The sequence below is a fragment of the Plectropomus leopardus genome, chromosome 10 (assembly GCF_026936395.1).
Source record: "Plectropomus leopardus strain MGB_pleo_1.0 chromosome 10, ASM2693639v1, whole genome shotgun sequence".
Lineage (NCBI taxonomy): Eukaryota > Metazoa > Chordata > Actinopteri > Perciformes > Serranidae > Plectropomus > Plectropomus leopardus.
This window is the reverse complement of record NC_142185.1, coordinates 15,011,678-15,025,030: the sequence shown is the minus strand read 5'-3', so window position 1 is coordinate 15,025,030 and position 13,353 is coordinate 15,011,678. Positions and strand designations below refer to the sequence as shown.

Below are 13,353 nucleotides of genomic sequence, written 5' to 3'. Positions count from 1 at the left end.
CTCTAAAAGAAATGTTGTCATGCATGCATCATGTGTTTCACTTGTAACAGCTTAACAGGGATTTTGCATTTTACATTAAACTTTAACTTGTATTACCTTATTCACAAATTACAGAGAGGTTGTACGTTAAAGTGCCAAGGTCAGACATTATGATCTGTGTTTGCAATAACGACAACTCTAATGGGTCAAACTTACTAATGCTTTTATTTTATTTTAGTTATTTCCCCAAAGATAAGACAGCATTGGGTTTAGGCAAAAAGGATCAACACACAGAAAGACAGAAAAAACATATAAATGTAAAGCAAATTAATGCAGTACCTTTATATACCATATTATTGCAACTTCACACAACTTCCATTGAGAGGTGTGGAAAACCTAACTCACTGTGATTGTAGTCTAACTATTTTCTCTCACAGATTATTTACATATATCTTTAAAGAATTTGATTTCATGGAATAAAGCAAATTTAGTCTGAAATTTAAAAATGATTGAAGAATTCACATTAGTAGCTGTAGATTTCTGTATGCATTAAGGAGGACTCAATCAGTCAATAAACTTCTTCAGATACGTGTTGATCAACAGAAAAATAATCACTTTGATAAGTGAATAATTGTTTTTTGTCCATTTTAAGATAAAGTGCAAAGAAATGCTGGTTACAGCTTTTCAAATACATATGAACGTGCTTTCACACCTAACCTGACTGGTCCAGATAAAACTGTTTCAGTCAGGTAATATGTTTTGGTTGGCTGGTGAAAGCTGTTAATTGAACCTGGTGCAGACCAAACAACTGAACCGAGATCACCTGAGAAAATGGGCTTCTAAGCAGACTCTGCTGGGGTTTGTTTATGGTAATAAAGCAGACGAACCAAGCAAAGGATTTTATGACGACAGATATGTGATTTTAGACTATCACTAAATCCATCTGCTGATTGTGAAATCTTTCCATTATCGTACAATTAATCTGAAAAGGCAAAAAGCTTTTTATAGAAATAATTTGATAACCAAGGTAACACGTAGGCATATGCTCGTTTTCCCTGATTAAAAAACGATTAGAACTGCTGTTCTTGTATCTGACTCTGTGTACATTTTCAGTTCATCAAGTCAAAGTGTGTGATAGTGATTCCATAGTAATAAGCCCAAAATCATTACTGTGCAAGATCATTTCATCCTGTCTCTTCTTGTTAATTATTAACATGCGGGCAATTTACAGTCTAACAATACTAATTGTGCTTATGATAACTTTTTTTGTGAGCTCTTCGAACATAAAGAGCATGAACATCAGAAGCACCAAATTGCTGTATAAACTCTATTAGTCACCAGAATCTGATTTCCCCACATGGGTCCTGTTGATGCAGGGTGAAAAAAGCCCAAAGAATCCAAATAATTTACCTGTCAGTATGTATAACTGCATGTGTGTTTGTAAAAAGTCAGTGTGAACTGGAACAGAATCAGAACTACAATGCACCAGTGTATCATTTTTCCTTTGGTCCGGACAATATGCTGTACATAAAAGATGGACAACATTTCACAACTCCCTCTTTATGAAAACGAAGCCAAAATATAGAGTATGGCTGCAGCCACCTTGTGCTGGTAACATAATTTGGGGTCAGAGTCTGTGCAGTATGAATCTATGTTGTGTTGGGTTCTTGCCCATACACCCTTCCGACCAGTCGCGAGCAGCGCCATTGATCTCGAGCACGCCAAGTGGCCCCTACAGCTGCGAATCATGTTGTCAAACCCTCTTTTCATAGCATTAAATAACGAATTAATACCAAACTTTTCAGAAGAATGAACACTTGATCAAACATCAGATTGATGAGAACTACCTAAAATGAAATAAACCATCATTAGGAAAAAAAAAATTGACATGCACTTTAAGTTTTTAACGAAACTACAGGTGTGAAAGCACACTCGGCCTGGGCTAACAAGCTATTTGATGACATCACACTCGGCCTGGGCTAACAAGCTATTTGATGACATCAACTTGCCCTTGAGAAAACTGCAACAAGCATTTTTCACTGTTTTTGAACATTTTAGAGATTGAGCATTCAATGTGTTTATTGGATAAATAATCACTGAACAGCGTACGCACCAACGTAGTCTGACATGGATTCTTTATATCCCAGCTGTTAAATTGTGCAGAGCAAGACAGCAGTCAGAGGGGAATATGAGGAGGAAATGTGTTGTTATGCAACCCAAATAGATCAGTTCCACAATAACTAACAGAATTTTGAGCTGACAATTACAGACAACAATTAAAAATTGGCCATATACCGTGAAATTATTCAGTTATTTTATTTTTTGGCGCAAAATTGTTTTTTCATGAAACCCCTCTTCCACTGCAGGATCGAAACACCTGCAAGATGCCGTGCACAGAACAGCAATATGTTTTCTTACTCTTGGTTTCCAGGGTGAGACTGCGTTTTCCATTCAGTTCACGAGCTTCAAAACTTTGAAGAAAACTCTGCTTTATTCATTCAGCGTGTATACTGCAAAGTCAATGTCAGGGTATCCTTGGAGACGGTTTGAGCAGAACATAAATGAGACTTGAGCCCTACGTATGATTACACACACGCCAAATCAATACATGAAGAACTTGGTTAAGTGTCTGTTGTACAATCCTATCTGTATTGAAGCTGCTGATCCCACAGGACTCTGCAGAGTGCATCTCCATTTCAAATATCCAGACCTCTTGATATAATTCATGAAGTGAGAATATTTATGGTAAAGTGGATCCGTCTGTGATAATGGAGTGGATGCATTTTTTCAGGTGGAGTGGCAGCACAGTGCGAATGTGAGCAGAGTTTCTGGTGTAAGCAATGTTAAATACCAGTTGGATATTAACCAGGGTCCAATTGCTGTTGAAGTGTTTTTGAACCAGTTTTAAATTAAAAAGGCCCCCTTTTGAAGTGTTTTTAAGATGAAATAATAGGCTTGAATTAATTCATGTTGGAAACGGTAGTCTTTGCAGTTGCAAAACATGAATGGAATGGAATAAATAAAGCAACTGGAAATTTATGTATTACAGCTTGCGTGCATGTTGTGCAAAGCAACACCAGTAGATCCTACCAATAAAAAGAATGAAAATAAAGAAATGACGAAAATGTAAAAACTGAAATTGTACACAAAAAGCAAATGTACAGCATAAGTGTTGTTCTTCAGTAAGTAAATGCAATAAGCCTTATTTATTCATTCATTTTATTTTATAAATATTAGGTCTCAAAAGTCTAGTCTTATATTTGAATCTGTGAGGTCTTAATTGCCATTTTATCCAATTTTCTTCTAGTTTTTGCCAATATGAGTCATGCTCTTCTGCATGAAAGTCCACATTTCTAAAGTTACAAATGTTTAAACCAATCATTTAACCTAATACTGTCTTTTTCCTTGCAAACTTGGACTTACCTAGCAAAAAGTAGTTTAACCTAACTCACCATATCATATTCCTACATTAAACCTACTTCTGCATGGAACCACACCTTTATATCAGGCATTCCCAAAATCCAGCCTGCGGCTAGTCTTTTTCTAAATATACTGTGGCCTGCCACACATTATTGGTTAGTCAAGCAAGATCACTTTGCCTTTTTTCCATTAACTTCATGATGAACAGGCAAACAAATAAAGAGCGAAGCATTAAGTCGACAGTGAGCTTTCAAAAGTTGAATGAATGTAAAAAAGTTTTTCAATAGAAGATAAAACAGTTGCGCTTGCTTTAGATTTACCTTCAATGCTTTAATAAGGAAAAGATGATTGTACCAAAAATCAGTCTTCAATTTTGTTAAAATTTACCTTGAAAGGTCTTAAAAAGAATTACTTTAATTTCCGATACCTGTAGACACCCTGTGTTTATGTTGAGAATTTGCTGTCTTTTTTACTCACAAATGGGCAGCAGCGCACACATGGCAGCCTAAATGATTTGTATATAACTGGAGATGCTGCATGTATGAATAGGAATAGCACCAACATGTGAGCAAAACATCAAAATGTATGAATAAGACATATAATATAATAAGTGTCTTCAGCTTTCTAGGTAACAGACAGACATGTGATTAATATTGAACTTATTACAGGTGGGATATTGTTCTGTAAGTGTGAGTTGTGTGTTAGAACTTTTTACTCTGTGTCATGCTCAGTTTATCCATTTGTTCAGCTGCAGCAAGATTTTTTAATTAAATTAATTAGGTTACATTTTTAACCCCCAGCCAAAAATATTTAGTAGGCAAATTAATACCTCGGGGCATATTTTTAATCAGTGGCTATTTTAATGGAGAGCTTTGGCCGAAAGCACTTGTACAGAAATGTGTGTTTAATGACATGCAAGCGTTCTCAGTGACTGTTGGTTCATGAGCAGTTTTCTGTTGAAGAGCAACAATTTATTGAAAAGAATTTATTAGTCCGAGATCACTGTGTGTCTGTCATGTTTGTGTGACCTTTGTGACATGTCACCGGGAAGAGCTGCATCCTTGAGCCGCAGTGCATCAGGGTAAATGATGCTGTGCCCTTGAAAAGGTCTGCGTGATAATCCAAGATTAGTGTGTCTGTGTGTGGGTGTGTGTGTGTGTGTGCGGAGAGAAAATGAAAGTGTGCAAGTAGGCTATTTGTGTGAATGAGTTTGAGTAAAAAAAAAGAGTTTGCATGTGTGTATTTATAGAAACTCTATGCAGCAAATCTGCATGTTTGATTAGTGGAAGCCTGCTAATGTTCGACTAATGTTTCATCAATCAATGTTTTGTCAGTTAAATGATCACTTAATTGATTAATTGTCAGCACTAATTTGTAGGAACTAAGTACATAAGGTTTATGTGTTTGTCAGTGTCCTTATGTGACTGTCTTGGAGTGGTTCCCTCGAAAATGCGGCTCAGTAAATCAGGCACTGGGCTGTCTTTGCCTGAGCTGACTTGACAAACCCTAAAGTCTCAGTCAGATAACAGGTACCAGAAAGGTAGTTATCAGCTGTCTCGGTTAACTTAGGCTTTCTGCTTCAGGCTCTGAAATGACACATTTAGCACATCCTTTGATGCTTAAAAAATAATTTATTGTGTGCTGCCTACCTCCGCCTTTTAAGAATATTTAAAAAGTATTGCAGTTAAAAGCAACACTGTCTCTTCAGTTAAGCGGAGAGAGGAATGTTGGCAAAAAATTAGTAATCGTGTGAGTTCACAAGTTAAAATAGTCAATTTATTTTATCCTTCCCTTATTGCTAATGTGAAAGCTGCACATACAGCAGCTCTTAAACTATAAAGTTAATACAGGAACTTTAAACATTATAATCAAGAACTGTATTTAGGTCTGACACTGCCCCGTAATGAAGGATAGCCTATGTATAAATTGCTTTATGGACAAGTCAAAGTAAAATTAATTTCACTCATTGAATGTCATCTGCAGTCAAAACCAGTAGACTAATCTATCAGCTGTAATATACCAGTGGTGTAAAACAGACTTCAGCAAATCACAACTAATTAGCATATTAATTTAACCCAAAGTGGCAATGTTATGGTATGATTTGAAGGAATTATGCTGCATTTAATATTCAAGTAAATGTCACCCTTATTAAAAAATAAGTGAACTATTTATGTATAATGCTTCCTGTGATTTTTTAGGAGGCTTATTTTATGGCCAGCATGGGCAAATGGACCAGAGAATACTACAAACACATAGGCTAAAGTGGTTCACTGAGAGCAAAGATGACCTTGCGAATAAAATAAAGTCATATTTTCTAAGGCTCAACAAGTTGGATAAAGTGCATTTATAATGTGTTTCTGTCTGTATTGCTCATGCACTGACATTGGTTGCAGAGTAACACAACTCAAAGGTGCAGTGAAAGCCTCTTGTTAGCAGATTTCAAGCTGAAACTTTGGACATTTACTGGTGCGTTTAGGTTAGGTTTGCAGCATAAGTTACCACAGCGATCCAGCCAGGTTAAAAAAGCCACCCTCGTAGACCAGAAAACCCTGGCTAAAGACTCAACATGCCTTCCTAACCTAGTAATCTTGCTTTGTGCCTCACCCCTCAGCTTTTATCTCCATGTGTCTTTCTCATATTTTCCCCCCGCTGATTGTAAATCATTGCTTCTCTCTTTCATAGAGGCTTCATTTGTATGCAAACATCCTCTGTGAACAGAAACTCTGTCCCAACTCAGAGAGACTGTGACTGTTTTTTCACCAGGGCATCTGAACGTGTTGAAGAAATGTAAAAATCGAATGTGCTGCATCTCAAGTAACACCAAGGTTTTTTTAAGTTTCTGGAACATTTTTGACGTCTCTGTTAACTAATAAAAACACAGACACACGATTGGTATTGTCAGGATTTTTTAATACAGCATGCTTATTAAATAATTGAGGTCATCGCACTTTATGTTACTTCACTAATAGAGTGGAAGTTAGTTCTGCTTTACTGATGTTGGGTGGAGATGTTTACTGTTTCCTATCAACACTGTATTTTGACCTCTGTTTGAGTGCTGGTCCCTTCCTTTTAAGACGAAAATATTAACAACTGTGTTTTATTCACAACTGGTGGGTCTCTCCAACCCCCGATCAAAATCCAAAATGAGACAACAGCTATTTTGAAAATGTTGCTTTTTTTCCTTGATTGCTTGAATCATAGTTCAATCAGAGTTTATCTGTTGGTGCATCAGTGTTGTGCTGGCTGAATGTTGTGTTGGTTATTTGTCGTCGTTACAGCTTTTCAGCTCTGTTTGTCACATCTGGGATATGAGGAATTAACTTAGCAGTAGAGAAGTCTTTCCCTCAGTAGTTGTAGTTTGTAAAATTTTAGGGCTCGGCATTAATGCTTGCACATGGCAGCTCTGATCTCAAACACAGTGCAAAACTGAATAATATCGTTTTTGGCATAAAATGTTCCTACAACCACCTCAAACTGGCCAAAGGGCGATGTTCAAGTTAAAATCAGACAAGCCATGCAGTTGTTACCTATTAATGATATGTTGATAAACTGTAAGAAAAAAAAGTTTTGCCAAGTACTTTTGCCAGTACTTTTGCCAACTAAGTTTGGCTATCAGCAAGTAAAAAGCTTTATGTCCATCCCTATAGTTGTATGTAACAGGCCAAAGAGTCTTTTGAAGTGGTTATTTATTTATTTATAAAGATGAAGGAAATTTTTAACGTGAAAGAAGGATATGTTAAAGGTTGTTTCATAAATATGTATGACTGTATTTGTGGTTATTCAAAGGTAGTGTAACGAAGGGCTGAATGACTTTAAAACAGTTCACTCATTTTTTTAAAAAAAAGTTCTTTGTTTCTCCGGCACAAAATTGTGTCAGTATTCTCCCAGAATTTCACAATTGGTGCATCTCTAATATCTTATACATAATTGATGGTAGAATTCATTGTATTTTTTAAGTCCTGAGCATTCTTTAAAACCAGAGTTTTTCCTTCAGGGTTAAATGGCTGTATCAAGAATTCTTTTTGTTTGAAAACCCTTTCTTGGAAATGTGTTTTTACTAGATGAAAGAACCTGACTGAGAAAAAGATTTAAATCAGTAATACTTTATTAAAAGCCTCCTCAGACATTGAATTAATCTGTGGGTCTGCTTCTCTTTCAGGTGGTAGGGATGACCAGGAGGGTCTGGCGGCCGTCGGAAGGATCTGTGAAGAGTACAAAGAGGCCAAAGGTAACTTTGCATCTCTAAAAAACACACATACACACACACACACACACACACACACACATGCTTGCGCACATGTGTACTTGTTTTGTATGCCAGTGTTGGAAGATAAAGGGCAAAGCTGCAGCAGCGTGTCCCTCAGGCTTGTTTGTACAGTTTTTACGAGGCACACACACATAATTGGACACTTGCAGGTGAGCACTCACATGGAGACACACAGAGCTTCCATGCTGGCTGTGCAATGTCAGGAGTGTTGTTGATGCAGCGTGAGGAAGCAGAGGATACAGGAGAAAAGGCTATGAGAACAGGATGAAGGAGGATAAGTCAAGTGAAATGTGAGAGATGCACATAGAAGAAGGCAGAGAGGTGGAGGAGAACAAGACAAATGGGCAAATAAAGGCAAATAAAAGGGTAAAAGAAAGACGAGGTGGAAGGAAAATGGAGGTGCAGGGGAGGTGATGGAGATGAGAGGAGACAAACGATAGCAGCAAAGAGATTTATTACTCCATTGACTAACACTTACAGTGTTCTCTGTAACTCCCATGTTGAGAAATTGATTTGGCTGACCTTCACTGCACCATAAATTCTACCATAGTCTCATGACTAATGACTCTCATAAGTTATTCTTTTCTGTATACAGCCTTGAGTCTTTATCTCTGTGCAAGACTATGTAGGTGTTTACCTCGGGGATGTTCAAAGATTTGTACTAATACAAAAATCTGTGATGTTTTAGTTATTATTTTTTAAAGAAAAACTGAAATTAGAGTTCTTTTCTTTTTATTAAATTATCACAAAGCATACGTGCACATATTTACACTACATATTTTTCTGTTTCTTAACCCTTTGAAACCAGGAGCAACATCACTTCCTTGTACTGCTTTAAGACACCTTTCACAAGTATTCATATCTTTAAACCCTGAGTTGGTGCAGTTTCTCTCAGAAACATGGGAAAAAGGCAATGAGCAACTTGGAAAGAAATGTTCCACAAATTGCAAGTATAATAAGTAATAATAATAAGTGGATCTAGCACATTATTTAACAAAAAGGGAAAGGTAAAAAGCTATATTTATATTTATACATATTTGAAATTATGTTAAAATATTATTTTAATTTCTTGCTCTTTCCAAGTCTTGTTTGCCTTGATGTTTTTTTCCGACTTTCATTTATGTGTTTTTGTGTGTGTGTGTGTGTGTGTGTGTGAGTTTTACTCATTTTCAGGTAATTTTCTTTTACTTTTACCAATTTCTTGCTAATTTTTGGGTCATTTCTTCTTTTGGTAATCATGGCCTTCTTCCCATTTTTTTAAAGAAATCAAGCCAATTTGCATATGTTTCACAAGATTAAAAGAGAATACAACATGGATAAGGCATTTTTGTTGAAACAGTGGCTTAACCTCGAGCCTCAGATGTTCCATGACGTGCCACTTACATATATAGTCTCAAAAGCTGGGAGAGAGATAGGCTGCTATACTTTGTGAGGAGGACCTGGTGTTGCAGGCTGCTGAGCTACAGACTTTTAAAGACATAGTGGCACTTAAGTGGAAGCTTGAGAAAAGCTCAACTTGATGAAAATGTGCTCCAAACAGTTACAACGAAAGCCAACTGCATCCAGTCTAGCAAACTATGTTATCTTTGATGGGTCCATTTTAGCAATGGTAAATGTCCAGACTGTCGAAACACTGTCAGCAGTGGATAATGGAAATACAATGAACAAAAATAAAGAAACAACACTTAGTTTTTGCTCCAGTTTTCATGAATTAAAATAAAAGATCTGTCCATCCCCCTGACAGTTGGGGTATATCATGGTACTGAATAAACAGCACCATCACTACACAGGCGTGCCTTCGGACAGACACAATAAAAGGCTCTAAAATGTTTTATCACACAACATAATGCCACAGATGTCCCAAGTTTTGAGGGAGCGTGCTCACTGACATGGTACTGCGGGAATGTCCACTAGAGCTGTTGCCCATGAACTGAATATTTGTTTCACTACCAAAAGCTGTCTCCAATGTGTTTTCTGAGAATTTGGCAGTACATCCAGATGGCCTCACAGTCACAGACCATGTGCAACCACGCCAGCTCAGGACCTCCACATTCAGCATCTGCACCTACAAGATTGTCTGAAAGCAGTCACCTGGACAACTGTTGCAGCAGTTGGTTTACAACACTTAAGAGCGGTCTGCAGAAGCTGAAGCTGGTGTTGTGCTGGCTCACTCGACCGGTTTGAAGGACTGTCAAAGAAAGCATTTAAGGCAGCTTGTGGCAGTTAAATAAACATTCAGGTCACAGAAACACCTCAAGGGGCATACTAATGACACACTCTCCAACCCAAAATGTGACATCTGTGGCATTGTGTTGTGTGATAAAACTGCACATCTTAGAGCGGCCTTTTATTGCGTTCATCCCAAGTCACACACGTGTAGTAATGATGCTGTTTAATCCCCATATTGATATGTCACACCTGTCAGGTAGATGGATTATGTTTGGAAAGTATTTGTGGATTTCAACAATTTGTGTACAAAATTTGAGAGAAAGATTTTTTGTGTGCGTAGATATTTTATTTCAACTCATGAAAAATGGCAGTGACAGCTAAGTGTTATATTTATGCTCGGTGCACCTGAGATGGTTTAAACCAGTACAATGGTTTGTTCAAAACTGTCAATATTTTATGATAACCAGGTGGTGTGGTGTTTAAAATCTGAGCAAACAGTGGGGATGTTGAAACATCAGCTGTGTTTGGAGACCAGTTAGTTCTCTCTCTCTCTCTCTCTCTCTCTCTCTCTCTCACACACACACACACACACACACACACACATACGCACATACATGCACACACACACAGGTACACACAAACTTAGTCAGGCCTCTCTGATCTCTGCCTGTTTGGCTGTCCAAAACGAACCGATAAACACAGTGAAAACAGATATTTCCTCAGTTAATCGACTGCACTGACATCATCATCAGTCAGTACAAAATATTAATGCTCACTGCAGTGCAGCAACACAGGGGGCACTGTCACTGCAGAAAAATGAATGAAAATTGAATTTACTCTTTTTCTGAAGGCAAGCACAGTTATGTATTTAAGCCTAATTTCATTTCATGCAAATATACCATGTTCATAGCTTGCAGAATAATAAAAACCCTGCACACATACTTGCACACAAAGACCAATTCTTACTGCTTATTTTTTTTTACATCAGTTAGCTTTGGTGTGCGTTATATTTCTCCTCTCCTAAATACACTATCTCCGTCTCTTGTAATTGAACACAAGTCAATTATTTTATCACTCAAGTACGGGAGATTCATTAACTAAACCTTCGATTTTTGCTTTGCTGAATGACTAAGTGAATGAATTTTTTAAATTATTGTATCATGCGTACAGTTACACAGCCAGCCAGCACGAGCTTACAAGACATTATAAAATTCAAACAAGCCAAAACCAGAGTTTGACATACCTGTTTTCAGAACAACATTAAATGGAAAGAAAAAGACACAGAACAACAAAAGCAGCGTACATAAAAAATTACTGTGAAGGGCCAAGTTAATTAAGGAAACTGTCTTTTCATGTCTTCCAGGCTTTAGCAACAACATTAACGTACTTAACACATCAGTAAAGACATCATAGTAAACCTCCGTTCTAGCTTTCGGTGAAATTAAAACAAAGTACAATCCTCACTTACCTGGTGATTACAGATAATTGAATTGATGCTTATTTATGCTTATTTGTTAATGCTAGATCATTTAAAAAGATACATTTGCACTGAAGATTTTCCAATCAGTTTATTTAATACATTGTTTAAATGAATACGTCTTTGAAGTCAAAGTTCAGTGAGTAAAACACTGATCATCAGATGGTAGCTATCTGCTGTAATTGTATCAGTTAGTACTTTTCAAGTCCTCACTGGTGAAGCTAGCTGCAGATTCTTTATGATACTGAATGAATCATTGTCTTCTGGGAAACCAGCGTAGTTTGTCTTGCAGTGGCAAGCAGCAGAAAGCCGGCTGGCTGGGTCCCTGACTGTGTGTAAGTGGCTGTCAGGTACAGAGACAGCGACCATGTAGCTGGTGTCATTGAAGTCGATTTCCCTGGACGGGGCCGTGGTGGAATTGATTACTTCTTTTGTAATTGGCAGGCACTGAGGCATAGGGGACAAGGGGGGTGTCTGTAGCCAGATGCTTGTGCACTGAATAAGAATGTGTTAATGTGTGTGTAAGTGTGTGTGTGTGAGTGTTTGTGTGTGCTTGAATGAGACGGTAATGGATTCTCATTAGTATGTGAGGCATGAGCTTTAAACATCTCTGTCCAAACGCCCTTTGGCATCCTTCCTAGTGTTTGCACATTTGTCTGTTATGAGAAATGGGAGGCAGCACATAATAAACACGTAGGCTGCAGAGGTGGTTCTCAAACCGGGGACCTGTAGACAATTGTTGAGGTCCTTGAGGGAAGTTCAAGGTGCCACCAATGACAAAGACTTTAATTTCACCAGAAAGCTTTCTGACATGTTTTATAGATTATAAAAGATTGTGTTCATTGGGGTCACTGTGTTCACTGGGGAAAATTCTGGTGTCAGACTGGGTCTTTTCTCATAACTCTGACTAATCAGAATAGTTATGCATATTTTAAACTTACTTACTCCATTGTAGAGATTTGGGAAATCAACTACAGCAAGATAAGGCAAGCAGCTTGAGACTCCTAAAGCTTTGTTAATAAAATTTAATTTTACATCAATCATTTTGAGGACTTCCTTCTTAGTCTGGCTAAATGTTGCTCTGAAATTAGCCCCCTGAATTACTTAATATAACTAACTGCATAGGGATCTACTTAAAAACAGTTTTGTTTCAGCTGTCATCACACTGGTAAACAAGTTGTAGAACATTTGCACACAATTGCACAAGATCATTTCGTAGCCTGTATTTATGATTTATTTATTTATGGTTTTTAGTTATATTTGAGGGTTTGTTTTGTAGTTTAGTGTTTTTATTGGTTATTTTTTTTAAACTTGTTTAACATTATGATTAGCACTGGGGCAGCTTAATTGTTTTATCTTCTATCTTTGTGTCATGTTTTGTCCTGTATGTTGTCCTATGTTGTGGTGTCTGAAACTTGTCTTGCACTTTACACTGCAAACCAAATCTACCTACGGGCACATGTAAAATAACCTTAACCTGAACCTGAACTTTTGGGCAACTTGCTAGAAACAAGGTGCTCATCCTTGTTAAAGCTTTCACTGTGAGGGTCACAGGACAGTGGGATGTCATATGCTGTAAAGCCCTCTGAGGCTAATTGTGATTTTTGATAATGGGCTTTATAAATACAATTGGCTTAAAAAACTGACTTGACACACAGTGTGGATTTCAGTCTGTCCTCTAAAGGACTGATTCAGCATGTTGGGAAATATCCTTATTCGCCATTCTTGCTGAGATTTAGATAAGATTAATCCAGCTCTAATATCTGCCCTGTTAGCTTAAAGCCTCTGGGGTCTCAGGGTCCTTTGATCATTTTGGTATGCGTTGGTGTTGCTGTTAAAGTTACATATGGTCTTTAGGATCTCATGCAACATTCACTGCATTTTCTGTTCAGTTGTTGGAACATTAATTTCTGTTTGTCATTGCTGACTTCAATTTCTGTTTGATCGTAGGACCTTATTTTCTTTTAAACATTTTTTTAAGCTGGTCTTTATTGATCTTACTTTCTGTTTAGTCTTATAACCCTTTATTTCAGTTTGGTCC

The 13,353-nt window shown here is 37.3% G+C and overlaps 1 protein-coding gene across 2 annotated transcripts in view; it reads left to right on the top strand.

Moving 5' to 3' along the window:
• LOC121949546 (polyprenol dehydrogenase) overlaps positions 1 to 13,353 on the top strand; it is a 58,977-nt gene that overhangs the window by 22,010 nt on the left and 23,614 nt on the right. For both annotated transcript variants that reach the window (XM_042495263.2, XM_042495262.2), the window contains one exon: positions 7,559 to 7,627. In XM_042495263.2, the coding sequence (XP_042351197.2) occupies positions 7,559 to 7,627 (69 nt within the window). The remainder of the gene's footprint in view (positions 1 to 7,558; positions 7,628 to 13,353) is intronic.